Source organism: Anas platyrhynchos, chromosome 9 (assembly GCF_047663525.1).
Source record: "Anas platyrhynchos isolate ZD024472 breed Pekin duck chromosome 9, IASCAAS_PekinDuck_T2T, whole genome shotgun sequence".
Classification (NCBI taxonomy): domain Eukaryota; kingdom Metazoa; phylum Chordata; class Aves; order Anseriformes; family Anatidae; genus Anas; species Anas platyrhynchos.
This window is the reverse complement of record NC_092595.1, coordinates 10,114,886-10,132,486: the sequence shown is the minus strand read 5'-3', so window position 1 is coordinate 10,132,486 and position 17,601 is coordinate 10,114,886. Positions and strand designations below refer to the sequence as shown.

The following is a 17,601-nucleotide window of genomic DNA, read 5'->3' as shown; positions in this document are numbered from 1 at the left end:
ATTCTGCATGTGAAGGGTTAGCAGCCAGAAGGGAACCTTTCAATATCTGGTGGCTGGCTGGCAACTCGAGGTAGAAGTTTGTCCTCTTGTCTGGCTGTAGCAGTAGGAAGAGGACTTGGGTCCAGTGATAAAATGGGCTGATAGTGGGGAGAAGTTTGTTGAAGACTTCGTGTAAGGAGACTTTTTGCAAGGACCTCCTTAGCTTTTGAGTGTGTCAAGCGAAGGCGTAGTATGAAAACAACATTTTCCACAGATACCTGAATGAAAATTAATTTAGGGAAGAGGCACAGAAGTTTCTTCCAGTGGATTGGATGCAGCTTCTCAGTTTTTGACTGCATTGCAGATTGGGATTTTCTGGTCAGCTTCTTCAGCTATAAAAATCACTTGAACCGTATTGTTGCTCCCCTGTAGCCACTGAAAGATAAGCTATTAATTTTTGATAGAGCCTTAGGTATTTCTGGATGTGCCGCTGTTCTATCTTTACAACTCTTAGTGAATCAGTGAAAGATGAAGCTGTTGGAAGCAATGATGATAATGTAACCAAAGGTTTAGCAATTTCCCTTATTAATGCGCACTTAAAACATTGTGGTAAATGTACCGTGGCATAAGCTGTTACATTATTAATTATTTTCATTAATGATTTTGACTTAAAAGGTACGAGTGCGGTAGCAAAATCTGATGACGCACCGTAGGAGCATTATCAATACAGCAGAACTATTCTAGAGGAAAAACAGGATAGGTTTGAGGTTTTCAGCAGTAGGAATTGGAGGAAATTTAATAAAGTGCAGTGTCACGCACCTAAGAACATATAGTAGTTGTCGCCACAAAGTCATCAGTTGGTCTGTTATTCTGCTGATACTCCAGAGATTGTCAGGCTACTCACGTAAGGCCTGCAAGATGTGGTTTGGAAATCTATGTCTGTGCTGACTATTTAAAGTCTCTATATGGGTATCTTCAAGTGGGAAAAACCTCTGCAATTAATTATGAAACGCGTATCACCCGTGATTAAAACCACTGAAAAATTGAATGTCCTCCTAGGATGCAGAAATCCAGAATACTTCCCATAATGACAGAATATTTGACTAGTGCAATTTTATAATTGCTTTTTTTTTTTCCCCATCCAGGTCAGCCAGTTCAGACAGCTCTATTCCAAAGTGATCAACGATAAGCATGATGATGTTATGGCAAAGTTTGGAGCAATCCTGGCTCAAGGCATTTTGGATGCAGGTAATTCAAATATCTAAAGCAGTCAAAATTTCTTACACTTGCTTGACTATAGAATGCTTCTAATAGATGTAATATGAAATTTCATTTGGGAGATGAAGTGCTGGCTTTATGCTTGTCTTGTAATAGCAGCAAGAAGTCTCTGATTTCAAGTAATTTTATTTAATTAAAGAAATAAACCCTGCTTTATAGTTCCATCTTGTATCAGTGTGCTCCAGTTAATATGGACCAGTCCAGTCATTGCAGTTGGTCGTTTGTCCAGAAGTCTGAACAAATATGATTTTTTTGCTCTGTTTTGTTGTCCTTAATGGTGATTTATAGCATTTTAGATTGCATCTTTATTTTTCTAGGGTCCGGAAATTTGGACACCTTGTGGTATCCTGTCTTTTTATTTCGAGATTTCTGTCAAAATCTGAAATTACCAGCTAAAAATTAAAAAAGGCATTAAATATTTTTCAATAACTAAGCTTTTCTTCTTCCATGATTATTAGGAGTAGTGTTACATAATGAGGGAAGCAAATTTAAGCAAATTTCTGAGGTATTAGTGTTACCTCAGAAGAACCAGTTAGTCACACGGAGTCACACTACCTTTTCCTAGCGTAGCGAACATTTCATGAATGTTAATGACTAACGTTGAGCCAGGGGTAGGATCCTGTGAAGGGTGTAAGCATTTCACAAGGGCTGAATTGCAGGGCCTATTAAGGAAGGTTTCTGTAAGCAAAGAGGGCAGACAATGTTTTGTTTTGAATTTTTCCTTCTGCTGGAGTTAAGACATGTGAAGTGCTGTGTGTCACTAGTACCTCCTTTCCAAGTTTCCAGTGCTGTCCCATGCATCCAAACAGTTTGTCCCTACTGGTCTCTTGTGCTATGAGCTTCACAGGACACAGAGTTCCTTGTGGTAGGTAGAAACAATCTGCTTTTCCCAGTACTCTCAAGATCAAGGTTAATCCTGAAGTCACACCAGCAAAGGAGTCTAATTTGTCTCAGTGGCATGGCTTAAGCACAGCACCATGCCCCAAGCCTTGTTGTTACAGCGTCTGTATGAAATCACTACATTTTCAACCCATGTGGACAGGGGATTAAAACATAGGGCTGCCTTTGCCTATCTGTGTGGAAGCGTGCTTCCAGAGCTCTATTCCTGGTGGGCATACGGCAGTCAGGCAGCTCCATGCTCTTTGACCAGGGCTAGCCAGAGAAGGAAGCAACAGGAATCACCAACAGCCTCCTTTGTCTTCCACCTTGTGTCCCAGGTACCTCTCCCACAGCTCAGGCTTACCAGGGCTCTTGGCACAAGATTGTACCAATAACTTTTGTCATTCACATTTTCGTAATATGTTGCTGGGAAGCTGTTTCAGTTGGCTTAGGAAGATTTTTCTCTCAGCTGTATTCAATTCCTACCTCTAAGATTAAAACATAAAAATGCAGCTAAAACCTTATGTATTTCATGCATCGCTCATGTATTACACAGTGATTTGGGAACCATAAATACCCAGTTTTAGTAAACTACATGTGAATTTGTGCCAACATCTTGGCTCTTTATTTCTTGCTGTGCTGCTGGGGGAAGGCTGTGACCTACCCTTTCTTAACCTGTTGCCATTTACATTAGAGCCTCTTCAAAGAAAAGTCTTTTTTTATCTCTCCCATACAACTCCAAGTCTTATCTGAAACAATGAGCTATAGAATTTAATTATCACTACCAGGAAAAAAAGGTTCTTTGTGTCATCTGCCATACTTAGGTCTATGGAGCTTGCATTATTTTTTTTTTTTTTCTGGGGGAAGTAGAAAAGTATAATTCTCTTTCAATGACAGGCTTTGATTAAAAGTGCAAGATTTCTGGTGGGCAACTGGGAAATGATGCACTGGAGGTGGCTTTTGTGCTCAAAGAATGAAGCAATCGTCAGACTGGGGGTTTCATGGAAGGAGGGGAGTCTGCCTTGGGAGCACTGAAGTGGAAATGAAAAATTTCGTCATTGTCTAATTGTTAGGCCCAAGCAGCTACTTTTTTACTTCTATTAAAATAAGAAAAACGTAGACACTCTAAATTTAGATTTATTTTTTTTTTCCTCCAAACGTCTGAACTTTTATAATGTTCCCCTTCATGTACAGACATGCTCTCGTGTTCCAGGCTGATGACTCCCTTTCTGTTCTTTGCAAAATGAATGTGCCTTATTTTCTGGAATATGTATCCGTAAATGTGAGCTATAAAAGGGATGTGGTGATGTAGTTAGGCATCAGCATTTGACCTACTTGAAAACTATTTTGCCCTCTGGGCTCTAGGTATCTTTGATTCTTAATGCAACGTTTCTCAATCGATGAGAAAAAAGGGAGTGATAGCATGTAAATATTTATGTATTACATTTGAAAAATCCTCTCTGCATTTAGGAAAAGTCTAGGTGGGGTTAGCTATGTGGTGGGTTTGGGACAGACTGTAGCCTTGGGCAGTGCAGGCTGAACTGAAGCAGCTGCTGACAGCGTGAAGGTGAATTTACTGTTTTCTTCACAGTTCTGGAGTCAACTGTAGTGAGTGATGGGAAAGGAAATCTTTCAAATTACAGAGGAAGGGGTTTCCCACATTGCTTTCTCTCCAAGTATGTGCCTGATGTGATATGTTGCATTTTGGCTCTTAAGGATTTTAGTACAATAAATAAACTTTGGTGTTCATCACTTTGGCCCTCACACACGTTGAACTCAGTGTTAGTGTCTCCCACGTTTCTCCTGGTTGTCCCTGCTTACAGGCTTGTAATGTAAAGTCAGGCATAACTGGTAAGTAAGGAAAAAAAACACATTGTATTAGATAAGGGCTGCAGCGTGGCTCATTGCTGATGCTGGCACATGCTGAAAGCCCCTCTTGTTAGGCATCGGGCAGATGATGGATTTTGACCTTTTTCTGCTGCTGCTAACAGCTCAGGTCACCTTCATTCATTATGTAGATGAAGCAACTTGTAAGTCTTTCCTGATACAGAAGGAAGTGATAGGATATTGTTTGAAGGTAGGATGCAGCCTAGGCCAAGGTTGGAGACTGATTTCCTAGGTCTCTGAAGCATCTGATGAGCACTGTGCTAGTGTGCTGCCAGAGTATTACTAGCAAGGTGTGTGCTGTCAGAAAACTTGTCAAAGGAACTAAGTTTGTAGAGTTGAGTGATGGATGTTACAAAAGTGCCACCATAATTAAAAGCTGTCAATGAGTTCATCCATGTATATAGGTCATCAGCATCTGCTTGTTGCACTCCCTCTCCTTGTTAACGTTAAGTTTGAGCCAGAAGATCCTCGTAGCCTTCAGAACAGCTCCTTTAATTCTGGCAAACCTTGCCACAACAGCAACATGAGCTCAGGAGCCCTGAAAATCTCATGTTCTATTGGTTTGGTTTTGAGGTAATCATGTCACAGCTTACATTCATCTAGCTAAAGATCTGGAATGTGTTCATTACAAGGTTGTCAGTGCTGCTGCTTAGTCATGAAGATCTATCACAGTTGTGCAACATCAGCCCTCTCCACCTTTCCTGCTCCACGCAAATCCCTGGGAATGAGGGTGGGCTGTGCGTGGATGTGAAACAGCAGAGAGCAGCAGCATGACAGCATCTTTGGAGTACGAAATCTGTTACTCATCCAGGAAATTCCAGAGATTTGATAATAAAAATTCTGAAAGTTAAAAATAAATTTGGAAAATAAAATTCCAAAAGTTTGATAAAGTATAGCTAAGCTGCTTGTGCAACATCCACTGGGCTGCTTTACCCAGGATATCCGAGGATTACTGACCTGGCCCTTATATAGTGATGCGGTGAAGGAAAGTTCAGAGTTAAAGATTGAGGAGAAGACCAGGCATTCAAACGTGCAATGCTTGGTATGTTTCAGGATAGCACAAGACCTCAGGCACTCCCTTGTTAATGCTACTGCAAATTCAAATGCAAGTATGAGAGCGGTACCAGAGGGAATTAATGAGAAGCACAGCAGACCTGGCAGTGGGAAAAGCAGAGATCACATCGGTGCCTTTCTTCAAAAAGGCATCTGGAAGGAGTTCTCTAGTCAAGCAGCAGGAGAAGTATTGCTGCCACAAAAGGAACAGCAGGGAGATAGTATATATGCGGGGTATACTATAGGAGGACATCAAAATCCTCCTCCTTCCACTGCCTTTCCTGGGACTCGCTCTGACGAGTGCCTAAAACGAGATTACTGCCTCGTTCAGGGCTTTCATTAGTTGTGGGAGAAAAAATGATTTTTAATTTCTTTAAGACACAGACGGCCCAATTGCTGCCTGGCCCCGCTACAGATCGCTGCTTATGCAGGGCAGAGGAATGCTCCTCCAGTTTGGGATTTGCAGCTCTGAAGTGCCCTGAGTTAGGACAGAACGGGTGTTTGTATTTTAACCGAGTTAACCTCCCTGCACCTGGTCATGTCAGCGGTAATGGACTTGCCTGGTGCCCTCTTCAACTCAATTCACTGTGTTCATCAGAAGGCCGAAGATCAGATTAACACTTTCTCACTCTGTCTGCAAGCCCAATCTTTCAATTTGGTCTCTAGCTGGATGTTTCTGCACTACATCAACATATGGAGTTGTTTTGGTCTCTGCTTTGCAAGTACAAACCTAGGACTTGGGTTGTCTGGCAGAGATTTAATTTTGTTGCAAAGACTGCAGGAGCTTGTCTCTTTGCTGCACAGATTGATCACCTCCAGAAGCAACTTCTGAAGTTGCTGCTGTTTACATTTTTTTCTTCTGAGATGGTGTAGGATAAAAATGCAGGCGTATTTCTTCTGAATAATAGGCAGTTCAGGGAGGCAGACAGAGAGAAACGTTTATGTATAAGTGCCTTATGTGTGCTGCTTTCTTTGTGGTTCCTGCCTTGTGGCTCATTGATACGCTATGTTTGAAACTAGGTATAGCTAAGGTCTGCCTTTTTTATTCCATCTCTCCCCACCTCTGATCTGTACTTCTGTTTTAACTGTCTCCTGGCAAAATGAGCAGGAAAGGGCTGTAATCATTGATTGCATACAGGTAACATCTAGCAGATATATAGAGCTAGACAGAGGTGGTCACACTGCTCACGAGTTTCACTGTGAAAGGTGAGAACAGAGGAGAAAGCTGACAGCATTGTGGTCTGGCTTGTGCTTGTAGCCCCCTTGACAGCATCTGTTTTAAAGATGCATCACTCAGGAATCCTTCTGGAGTTACCCAAGAATTCATTAATTCATTTGTGATTCCTTGCAGGGGGCCATAACGTAACTATTTCGCTGCAGTCAAGGACAGGACACACTCACATGCCTTCCGTGGTGGGAGTTCTGGTCTTCACCCAGTTCTGGTTCTGGTTCCCCCTGTCTCACTTCTTGTCGCTGGCTTTCACCCCAACCTGTGTCATCGGCCTTAACAAGGATCTTAAGGTACGTAACGAATGGAGGAAAAAAGGCAATGATAGCTGTGTGAGAGACCTGAGTGACATGCCTCCTTGCTTTTGTTGGTTTTCTTGGAGTGCCTCCAGCTTGTATGCACCAGAAATGGTGCTAACTGGAAGAAGTCTGAAAAGCAGGCTTTAATTGCAGGGCTGGCAGAGGACTAGGGACAAGAGAGACGTGAAGAGCAAACTTTGTCTCCTTTACTTCAAAGTAACTTAGGAAGAGTGGAATTCTAATCAGTATGTGTGGGCAGAGACCACCCTGCTATCACTCCAGAAGATCAAAATTACTTTTTAAAAAAAAAAACAAACAACTGTTCTTAAGCCACCCTCAAATGAATCATGTAATACTCTTCCCTATGGCAGGTAGCAGTGGGAAAAGGGGATTTTGTTTTCAGTTCCTGAGGGAGTAAACATTAAACCACTGTCCTGGGTACTGCACTTTTGTTCTTCCAGCTGATCAGTTGTGGTACGGCCCCTGTGAGCTGTATGCCCTGCTGGGTCTCCTGTGCTGGAGAGCTGAGCTAGTTAGTAACTTCCACAAAAAGGCTTCTGAATACACATCCCCCTCCTGTCAGTGCTGCAGGGTTATTCTGTGATGCACAGAGCATGGATAGGGCTGTGCTGGTCTTCAGAAGCCCCCTGTGGGATGGAGCCAGCTTGCAGGATTGCAGACCCTAGACCAAAAGCTTATGGCTGTAGGGTGCACTTCTCCACCTGTCTTGGGTGTAGCATTCAGTCAGTCTATACGGAGCTCAAAATTACTGCTCTGTGTGAAGAAAGGCTTGCATTTAAAATGCCATTTTTTCCTCTGTGCTGAATACATCAAACAAATCGCATTGCAGCTTTGTCAGTGCACCTCTGCAGAGGTGATAGGCTCAGCACCTTTCTGACTGCTTGGCTGCACTGCCGTTTTGTCTCCTCTCCCCATCACTTAGAGCTTCCAGCAGGCCCAAATGGCATATTTATGTGGGTAATATGTGGGTTATATTGTTATATAACTTGGCCAGAATACTAAAGCCAGCTAGGAGCTGGATGTATGTTACAGGCAGCACCACACCCACCTTGCTTCCTCAGAGCACTCCCTGGTCTCTCTTTGCTCCATGACGTGTTTTGAAGGAAGAGACAGGAGAAACTAATTTAGCCTAAGAATTCAGATGGGCTATCAGGAGGTGCTTTCTGGCCTTGCTTATATAGACAAGTGTAAGACAATATGTGAAATTGATTACCCACCCCCAAAACCGACTGTCCTTTTGCAAGAGGTGAGCGTCAGGCAGCGCTTGGTTGGCCTAGCATGCACTGACAGATCTCCACTTAGATCTTAAACCAATTTTGTGTTAATAAGAGCAGGCACAGCAACAACATTAAAACCACAAAAGCATTGAAACAATGAAAACAAAGCATGGTGTGAATAGCATGGAGTGTATGGAGAAGGCTAGGAGAGCTTGCCAGAGTCAGATTATAGAATAATTAAATAACATTGTTCTAGTTGAACCGTTGCCACTGATAACAGTTCCTCTGCTTCCGGAGGGGGAGTAGGGGAAGCTCGTATTCTTTAGAGGATCTGTGTTTGTCTCTGCTGGAAGGAAAATGAAGCTAAAGTAATTATTCTGCTGTGGACTTTTTCCTCTGCTTTTCTTGTCTCTAACGATTTTTTTTTTTTTAACTGTTTTTCTTAGATGCCAAAAGTCCAATACAAGTCCAACTGTAAGCCGTCCACATTCGCCTACCCCCCACCTCTGGAGGTTCCAAAGGAAAAGGAGAAAGAAAAGGTATTTGGGCTAGCTTTCCATGTGGTGAAGCCACCCCATTTGCCCTCCTAGTATAAACATTGACTTTGGTGGCACTAACAGGGTATTTGGAGAACAGGAGAAGAATTGGCAGGCGCTATTGTCTCTGAAGGAGAATTCTAGCTATTTTTTCCTGCTGAGCCTGGGACTGTTGCTGATCATGGCATAGAGCTGCTGTGCTACCAAGTCACTGGAACTTCCCTTATCTCCAGTGATCAAGCAGAAGCACTGTTTAACACTTCTTTTTTCCATGCCCTGCTGATTTGTGTGTCATTTTTGTGCAACACCTAAAACAACAGCGTCCTTGTCTGTGGCTTGGGCCCCAAAGTGCTGCTGCAGTACAAACGCTGAAAATATTAGGTTGGACAGATCTTAAATAGTTCCATATGGAAGGACAGAACTGTACCTGGTCTCAGGGTAGTACAGCCATGTGCTAGGATGTGAGTTATTGCCCCATGGATTGTGAAAAGGTAAGTGTGGAACTGAGAACACGTAGGTGTAGAAAGGGAACAGATGAAATCAGATGACTAGCAGACAACAGTGGAAGTGATTTGTCTCCTGGCATAAGATGGTAAGAGCTGCTGAGCAGACCACAGCAGCAGGCAAAGCAGCCCTCAGGGAGCAATTGCAGCAGTGGAGACCTCAGGCATGTCACGCTGATGAATGGCGTTGTGTGAAAATTGTAAAACATTTTATCAGAATTGAATGATGGGCAGGAAATCAGTGCCACCAAGGAACCCAGAAATGAACTCTTAACAAAAGGCAAAGTTTACTGCTCATAGCTGCATTCTCGCCTTTGGAATAGGATATGAATTGGATAAATCTGTTTTTGTTTTAAACTTCCCTGGCCAAAATTAAAACATGCCACAAGGCTGCGTTCAGGCTAGAAAGCCTCACCAGCAGCATGACAAATGCAGTTACTCCCTGTTCCTCTGAGGAAGTTACTGTCTTGTAGAGGCAGCTGCTGTGGATAGAGAAAGATGTGCTTACTCGAAGGGAGGAGACATGCTGAATTCTTGTACTGAGTGTTGCTTCTGGGTACTTTGTGGCTCAGGAGTGCCAAAGCTCCATGTGGTCTCCTTCACAGGGTATTTCGTGTATCTGCTTCTTTAGGTCAGTGAAAAAGAGCTGTCTGTTTAGGAGAGTGGAATAGCTTTTCAAGGTCATTCTGAAGAGAATCTATAGACGTGTTTCTTTACCATAGAAACTCTAGCAACAGATTTTTTTTTCCAATAACAAAAAATCCATTCTTTGCTCTGTTAAATAAAAATCTCATGTAGAGACCCAAACAGTAATTATTAATCTCTGAATTAGGAAATTCGTCCTTCTGCATGTGTGACTGTACCCAGTCTGTATGCATGGCATCTTTTGTCCCATCTGTACCTTTTGTTTGCTTTGGTGGTGGAGTATTTGTCTGTTCAACATAGCAGTGCAAACGCAGAGGAATTGATCTCGTTGACAGCTGCACTGAGAACTAACCTAACACTGGTTTGTTTCCCTTTGTTCCCCTGCTTGGGGAGCTGAAGCACAGCGTAGTGTTGCAGTCATACTGAACGCCTGCCTCCTCTGACATATCCAGGTTTCCACTGCTGTGCTGTCCATCACTGCAAAAGCCAAGAAGAAGGAAAAGGAGAAGGAGAAAGAGAAGAAGGAAGAGGAGAAGATGGAAGTGGTGGGTGTAAACACTGAAACTTCAATGTCCTCTTCCCCCTGCCCTGTAAATGTGGAAGGTGTGTCATGAAAGCTGGCACCCACTTAACACTGTACCCAACACTGTGACCCGGATAATGAATTCTTGGTGGTTGCTGTAATATGGAAAATAGATGGCAGCTAAAATTCTTGATGTACTTTGACAAAGGACCCTGCCTTTTGTGCTCACATAACAGATGCAAATATGCCAAGAGTAACTGTAAGCTGAAAAGGTGTTATGCTGACCAGCTCAGTAGAAACTTTTCTAATTCCAGTTTAACATCTCTGTGAGTAAAGCAACGTGGTCAGGGAGTTTTAAGAAGAAACACACAGATGGTATGCAAAGGGAGTGTGTCGTAAGATCAAAGGTGTAAGTGTACAATAACTATGTAGACCTACTTAAGTATTGGCCATGTTGTTGGCACTGAACTTTCTGCAGTTGGTTCAGAAAATGAATCACCTCAGGTTCAAGGTGGAATCTCTGTGGTTTTTTTGTTCCTTTATCAATGTTTCCTTGTCATCAAACCATCAAACACTGCCTTTCCTTTGAATTATTCTTGCAGCACTATTGACTAAGCAAAATGTGCTGAACAGATTAATGTTTCTTCCAAAATCTTTACAACCTACAGCTCAGTAAAGGTGTTGAGAGGAAGCATTGTATTGGAAGGGATTCATGTGTTGGGCTGAGGGATTCACATGTTGTATCTGTGTATGCTCCAGCTGTCTGAAAAGTTTTCTTGGCTGAATCAAGCAGAACGAGGATAGCAAAAAGGGAGCTTGCTGCCACCTGCTGTGTTTGAGTTCAGTGCTTTGCTATTGTCCAAATGTTTTAGAGGTATAATTGCTTTCCTGTTTTTCTCGTATGCCTATTAAGTGACTAGTAACCCACAGCTTCCAAGCGGTCTGCACAGCAGCAAACAGTCTCTGTGACAGAGATATTCCTGTTGCTGTTATAGGATATACCATGCATTTGGTGGTGTTTCTGATCATTTCCTATTGGTTGTTTCCATCTTCTCTGCAGTTTTCTTTTTTTTTTTTTTTTCTTTTTTTTTTTGCAACATGCAGATGTCCCTGAGCAAGAGGGAAAATATGATCCACGTTCTTCTTAAGTATATAAATGATGCTGTTTTTTTTTTTTTCTTCCAAGCTTTTGCCTCCAGCTGCTGAGTCAGTGGTAAAGGAGCATCTAACTGCAATTCCCTAGGGAGTTGCTGGAGTTGAGTCATTTTGGTTGAGCTGCTGTCGCTACCGGTAGAGTGAAACGCTAGTGATGGTTTTATGGCAGTGAAAAGACAAGGGTGGTTTGGGGCAATTTTTATGTGCTTAGTAATGATATTAAAGAATTTTAAGTTGTGAATAAAAGTGGAGAGTGAGTTTAAGAGGAAGTATTAGAAAGGGAAGCCAGAGGTAAAACCATTCTACTACGACGTCTTGCTGAACTTGCTTTCACCTGCAGTCAAGAGTGAGCCATTGCACTGATGAGAGTACTTAGATCCACACTGGTATTGCCAATGCCAGCTCATAGACACATCGTGGCTTGTTCCTCAGATGGTGAATGGCTTCTCACCATGCTCTGGAATTGCTCCCTGCGTGAAGAGTAATTATGAAAGGGTTAGAGAATACCATTAAAACAACGTTGATTTCCTCTTCCCCTCTCCACAGGATGAAACTGAAAAGAAGGATGAAAAAGAAAAGAAGAAAGAACCCGAACCCAACTTCCAGCTTCTGGATAACCCAGCAAGGGTCATGCCTGCTCAGCTCAAAGTTCTCACTATGACAGAGAGCTGCCGGTATCAGCCTTTCAAACCAGTAAGTGTCACATTAGTAGTTTGTGTGCTTGACTGAGCATTCCCTGTGCTGGGCTTACGTATAAGGACCCTGAAGCTCTATGTTTACGTGAGAATGCCACTCACATGTATTGCATCATTAATTTGTTTCAGAGACTTGCAACTTCACTGTTGTCATGTTTACTTTCTAATATCCCTCTCCTCAAATGATCGCGTGCAGTTCTAGCTGGGGGAAAACCAGAGCTGCCACAACCCTTTTCACCATGTTGATGCTGCTTTATCTCTTTCTTCTACGTATGCCACATGCTGTAACCTGGAAACCAGTTAGACACTGTGTTAATGACATTGCTGGGGACGTAGAGACTGAGACGTGGTATTTCCAATGAGCTGAAAAGTTGAACCAGCTCACTGTCAAAGCAGTAAAATAAATACATGGTGACGATCACCCATCATGTGCTGGGGCCTTATTATTCTGCAGTGGGGGTTGCCTATAGAGTTGTGAGTTTTTTTCATTAAGCAGATTTATTTGGTTGCACCTGACTTTAGAGGAGTGCCTTCATCTCCTGTTAACATAGAGAAGAGCATGTAACTGCCAAATGGAGAACAAATTAGCATTAGCCCAAGGGATAACTAACTTTTCTGTAAGATGCTCCAACATATTGCAAATATAAGTCTTTTTCCTGGCCTCTATATCTCCTGAATCATATTTTTCTGGCTTTTATTTTTGTCCAACAAATAACACCATACATCGCCCTCTTGCAGTATTGTGCTTGGGAAAAACATGTGCTGAGTGTTTTTTTTGTGTGTTTTGTTTTGTTTTTTTAACTGGGAAAATAGTTGGTTTTATTAAGTGGATTTCCTGGAATTCCATCAGCACATCGGAATCCACTTTACATCATCCCTGTTTGAGACATCTCGTAGCAAATCTATGTAGGGATCTTTCAGTTTCTAACCTCTAAAAAGAAGAGGCGGCCCAACTGGTATTTGGTTTGGCAACATCTGCTACGCAGTCCAGTAAGTGTCCACTCACACAGCCGAAACATGGATATTTGAAACTGCTTGCTGCTTGTTTCACTTTCAAAAGAAGCAGAGCCCTTGTATGGAGCTGTTTAGTGAAGGGAGTACAGTTTCCTCCCTTAACTCTCCCCAAAAAATTGGTTTTGAAGAGAACTGAACAGTGCACTTTTTTGCTGGAAGTAGGGTGTGTAACCAAGGAGAGTCTTGAAATGGAGCTGTTTGGGAGCTTTGCTCTACTTAGGGAAATGCCAGAATAAAAGGCCTCTTTGAGATGCTTGTTTATAGCCTGGAGTCCTGGTGTGGTCAACACTGATCCCAGCCAGGCATGACACAGCACTGCCTCTTCGCACCTCATGTTTCACTCCTTGAGACACAGAGATTTACTTCAGCCTGCCAGGATGTTTGGTTGTGACCTTTGTAATTAATTCCACTTTGTTTTACGAGGTTCTGCTAATAGGATTCCTTAGTCGGTGGAAGCTGGTGATCAGATTAGTCTCTGTTTCAGATAGCCTCCTGGGAGGTGGCTACGGAGAGAAGCTTCACTAGGCTTTTTTGCCCTGAAAGGATGAGCCATATAAAGCTATTATAGTTCAATTAGTTTTTATGTGGAAAGTGCCAGACTGGGACTGGGGTAAAGCTGTGAATCCAGATGCCATTTTCTATCAAACTGAGGCTTAGATAATCGTCATATAAAAAGTAGTCTGGATAGGCTCCGTCTGCTCCATCCCCTTATCGGGCAGGGATCCATGTGGGTGTCAGATGCTTTGCTTTCTGAAACTTCCCCTTTTTCTGGGAAAGTCATACCTTTTGGCACAGAGCCAGTCAGCAGAGAATTAGCAGATACGGTGCTGTTCCTGGCATGAATTGTTTGGTGTGAAGGCCACCGTTGAGGAATCTTTGCTGTGACTCCTTCATCTATGAGCAGTGAGGAGAAAGGAACTGCTTTTTGTTTCTTTTCCTAGATAGCACCGAATAATTCTTGAGGGGCTTTGCTTCCTCCTTTCCCCTTGCAGAGGCATGCTCGTGAATGGCTGGCGCCTCCACTAAGACTTTCAGAAGTCTGTGAGCATTTGGCCTAGATACTCAGTGAGCTTGTAATGCAGGGTGCAACCAAGTAAGGAAGTGTAAATTGCCATTAATTACCATTTTTATTATTACCAATAAATTACCATTGAATTACCATTTGTCCCGCTTCTCATGACACCTGATTTTGTCCCTGCATGCACAGGGTTTCAGTTTGATGTAATTCGTGGCTAGATCCTAAAACATCCTAAAGGCCCTTTTCTCCCTTTGGTGTCAGTTGAGCGTTTGTTCCTGCGTATGAGGAACCTGAGGCGTCTAGGATAACATCGTGGCCATAAGCACTCCAGCACCAGGCAGCAAGCTGCTTCTAACGCTCACTGCACTTGTCTTGCAGCTTTCCATCGGGGGCATCATCATTCTGAAGGACACCAGTGAGGATATGGAGGAGCTGGTTGAACCTGTGGCAGCTCATGGTCCGAAGATAGAAGAAGAAGAGCAGGAACCTGAACCACCAGAGCCCTTTGAGTACATTGATGATTAAGACCTGAGGTACAATCTAGTGTGCAGAGTCACCTTTATTAATCCCAGTGAAGCAAAAGCCTCTTTGGATCAACTGAAGCTGTTACCAGCATCTGGCTTTCTTGTTTAGCTCTTTGCTTCTGCATCAGATTCAGAAATATGTGCTCAGTACTGATTTAGAAGAATTGGGTAGCAGTAGAAGGGAAAGCCCGTGGTTCTGGATGAGGCCTTGACCCAGTCATACTGGATCTAGTCTCTAATTGCACAGGCTTGGCTACTTTTGAATAGAACCCTGCTGGGCAGAGTCTGAGCAGTGTACAGGGTCACAGGCAACAGCTGAGCTGGGAATACTCAGCTCATGAAGGATGGTCGCAGAGGAGCAAGTGGTTTATGTAAGAAAGCTGTCATCTACTTGACCTCAGTGTGGCAGGATTGGTCAAAAAAGACCTACTCTGCTCTCTCGGGTTGCCTTCTATTCCCAGCAGTTCTTAGCAGAATTTAGAGACAATTCAGTCATGGGCTCTGTGGAGGGCTCAGAGAACATTACAAGGATCTTTGTAGAACTGTTCTAGGCAATGAATAGTGCAGTTCTCAGGTTCCTTGGTTAATGTGCCTGAACTGATGTGCAAGTTTCTCACTGAGAGGCAGAAATCCAGTTGCTTTATTTCCAAATATGGGCTGGCATGTCCCAGTGCTCCCAAGAGCAAAGATTATGCACTTGAATTGGTGGATGGGCAGGAAAACAAACTCCCTGCTAAAAACTGGCAGGCTCGGGTGAATGTGTGGGGCCAACCACAAAAACCCTTAGTTAAATATGTTTGCTTTTCTGGTTTCTCTCTCCCCTTTCTCCAGGATCATGTCCTCTAAAGAAGACACTATGCTTGATATCGGAAAGACAGACATGAAGACCTTCCTATCGAGATCTGCTGTTCAGTGCATGCAGCCCCAATCTGTGCTGAGCTAAAGCTGATAGTCCGTGTTTTATGGTTGAAGAACAGATATATGCTATTTAGTGTACTCTTTCACAAAACCTTGTTTTCAAATAAATATATTAAAAATTCTTGACAGAAAACTTAGTGCTTGGGGGGAAAAGAGGGAAGCCTACCAATGTCCTCTTCTATTCATCTTAGGAATTAGACCCAAGTCATGCACATTCTTCCAGCAGAGCTCAACTGACTATTCCTCTGTAGCACACACTTAGGCTGACCTAAGCTAGTCTGTAGTCACTCACTACAGTCTGACCCAGCCACAGAACTGATGCTACAGAGACAGCAGCTCTCTACCTGCCACCATCTGTCTAGGTAAGGTCTGCTTCCAAATTACCTCTGTGATACTCGCTTTGCACTGATCTTCCCCCTTGCTCCTCCTGGTATTCCTGTGTCAGCGTGGGGCTGACAGAAGGGCTGTGGATGTTAGTAGTGGAGAAATGGAGGCATGTTTCTCTTTGTTTCACAGAATCCCTTTTTTGTGGGCTTTCACCAAACACAAGCGTAATAGCTGATATTAGCAGGCAGCTAGAAATACGTTACAGACCTCGATGGGGTGAATCCAGACATGCAAGCATCATTAGCCAAGGGGGAATTTGCAGTCAGGGGCATGCAATGAGTAGCAGTCAAAAGGAAAGAACGCAGCTCAAGCGTTCGCTGTGGGCCCAGCCAGGCCCTCACCTGTTGGGCTGTAACACTTCACAGGTTGCATTGCCAGCGAGCCAGCCCTGGTCGGCTGAAAGCCAACTGCTGGGCTATGCTGCGTGGCTTGAAACGGCATTTAAATGGAACGAGGGTTTTATTACATGGATGTGGGAATATCTTGCTCCATGTGAACATACCACAAGCTCATGTGCATCGGTAATAATGGAAGACAAATCTTGCATGTAGCACCCGGGAGTTTCTCCAGAAGATGGTTTATTTTGGTGGATGTTTCTATAGCGATCGAATAGTCCACCTTTGTTCTCTGCAGAGCTTCAGCAGTACAGCGTAGAGCTATGGGCCTGGAAGCCAATTCTGAGTCCTAGGCTTCAATCAAAGTCCCTAAAGTTGAAATGTCTCAGTAGGGGTGCTGGCTAGAGCTCGCTGTAATTGTGATCCAGATCTGTTCTCCCATGCAGCAGAGCTGAAAATGAACCTAAAAAGACTACAGACATCATTACTGTGGGTAAGACTTGGAAACAGGTTATCAATGCTCCAGTCCCATGGTCGTTAGATGTTAGACCTAGCTATTGTGGAGCAAGAAGCAGAAGCTGGACAAATATAAATCTTGTGAGTCTCCCCACCACTTTAATCCCTTCCCTTTGAGTGGGTGCATGTAACCTGTATTGCTGCTTGTTCTGCTGATGCCAACCGGCATGGAATTTGTGTTTTTCAAGTAATTTGTTAGTAATGCCTCATGCCACTTACAAAACACTGCGGAGGGGAGGGCAAGGGGAATTAAAAAAAAAATAAATCATTTCAGGTCATTCAACAACCTGCTGGGTAGGTAGGTATTGCTAGGAGAGCTCGAGTCCAAGTAGAAATGCTGGGAAAAGCTGGCTTAGAAAGGCCTGAAGGCCTTGATGCCTTGGCCATGCTGTGAACAGACAGCTTCTATTCATGGGAGTTTTTGCTGAGTCTTAAATACTTTAATGTATGCCAGGGTAGCCAATGTATTCCTTGTGCTTTCTGCAGGTTTGGTTCTCAGTGTGGCTGTGTAAATCTGCACACACACAGCAGTTCCCACTGAGCCATGTAATGCCTGGGGCACCATCCAGCAGACTTGATTCTTGTGTTCAATGTTTTTCTTGAGCCTGTGAAGTCCGCTCCTGGAGCTTTCTTGGTACAAGCACAAGTAAAAACCTCAGATTGTCCCAAACTGATCTCTGAGCTGCTACTCTGGGGACACGTGGTAAGGTTACACTCAGGTGGCCAAATCTTCAGCAGAGCTTTTGGTGGCTGTGGAATAAAAATGTCATGTGTGCTGGGGACCCCAGGAGGGAAATCTGGGAATTGGCCTCTTCACACCTCCCCAGCTCTGCACTTGCCGTGTCTTGTCTGTGCTGTGTAAAGACACGTGGGAACTGCATGGTTCAGGGGTGACTGCAGAGATGCATGCACAAAGGGATCTGCTTTCTCTCCAGGGCTGCTCTGGAGAATGTCAGCAGCCCTGTGACAGTCCTGCCAAGGAGCCTGGGTG

The 17,601-nt window shown here is 43.5% G+C and overlaps 1 protein-coding gene across 1 annotated transcript in view; it reads left to right on the top strand.

Annotated features, from left to right (window-relative positions):
- The window catches only part of PSMD1 (proteasome 26S subunit, non-ATPase 1), a 70,991-nt gene extending 55,498 nt beyond the window's left edge, over positions 1-15,493 (top strand). Inside the window, exons 19-25 of the mRNA XM_027464001.3 lie at positions 1,125-1,227; positions 6,428-6,597; positions 8,288-8,380; positions 9,978-10,070; positions 11,750-11,896; positions 14,309-14,463; positions 15,286-15,493. Coding sequence (XP_027319802.1) covers positions 1,125-1,227; positions 6,428-6,597; positions 8,288-8,380; positions 9,978-10,070; positions 11,750-11,896; positions 14,309-14,455 — 753 coding nt within the window. The 3' untranslated portion in view covers positions 14,456-14,463; positions 15,286-15,493. The remainder of the gene's footprint in view (positions 1-1,124; positions 1,228-6,427; positions 6,598-8,287; positions 8,381-9,977; positions 10,071-11,749; positions 11,897-14,308; positions 14,464-15,285) is intronic.
- The last annotated feature ends 2,108 nt before the right edge of the window (positions 15,494-17,601 follow it).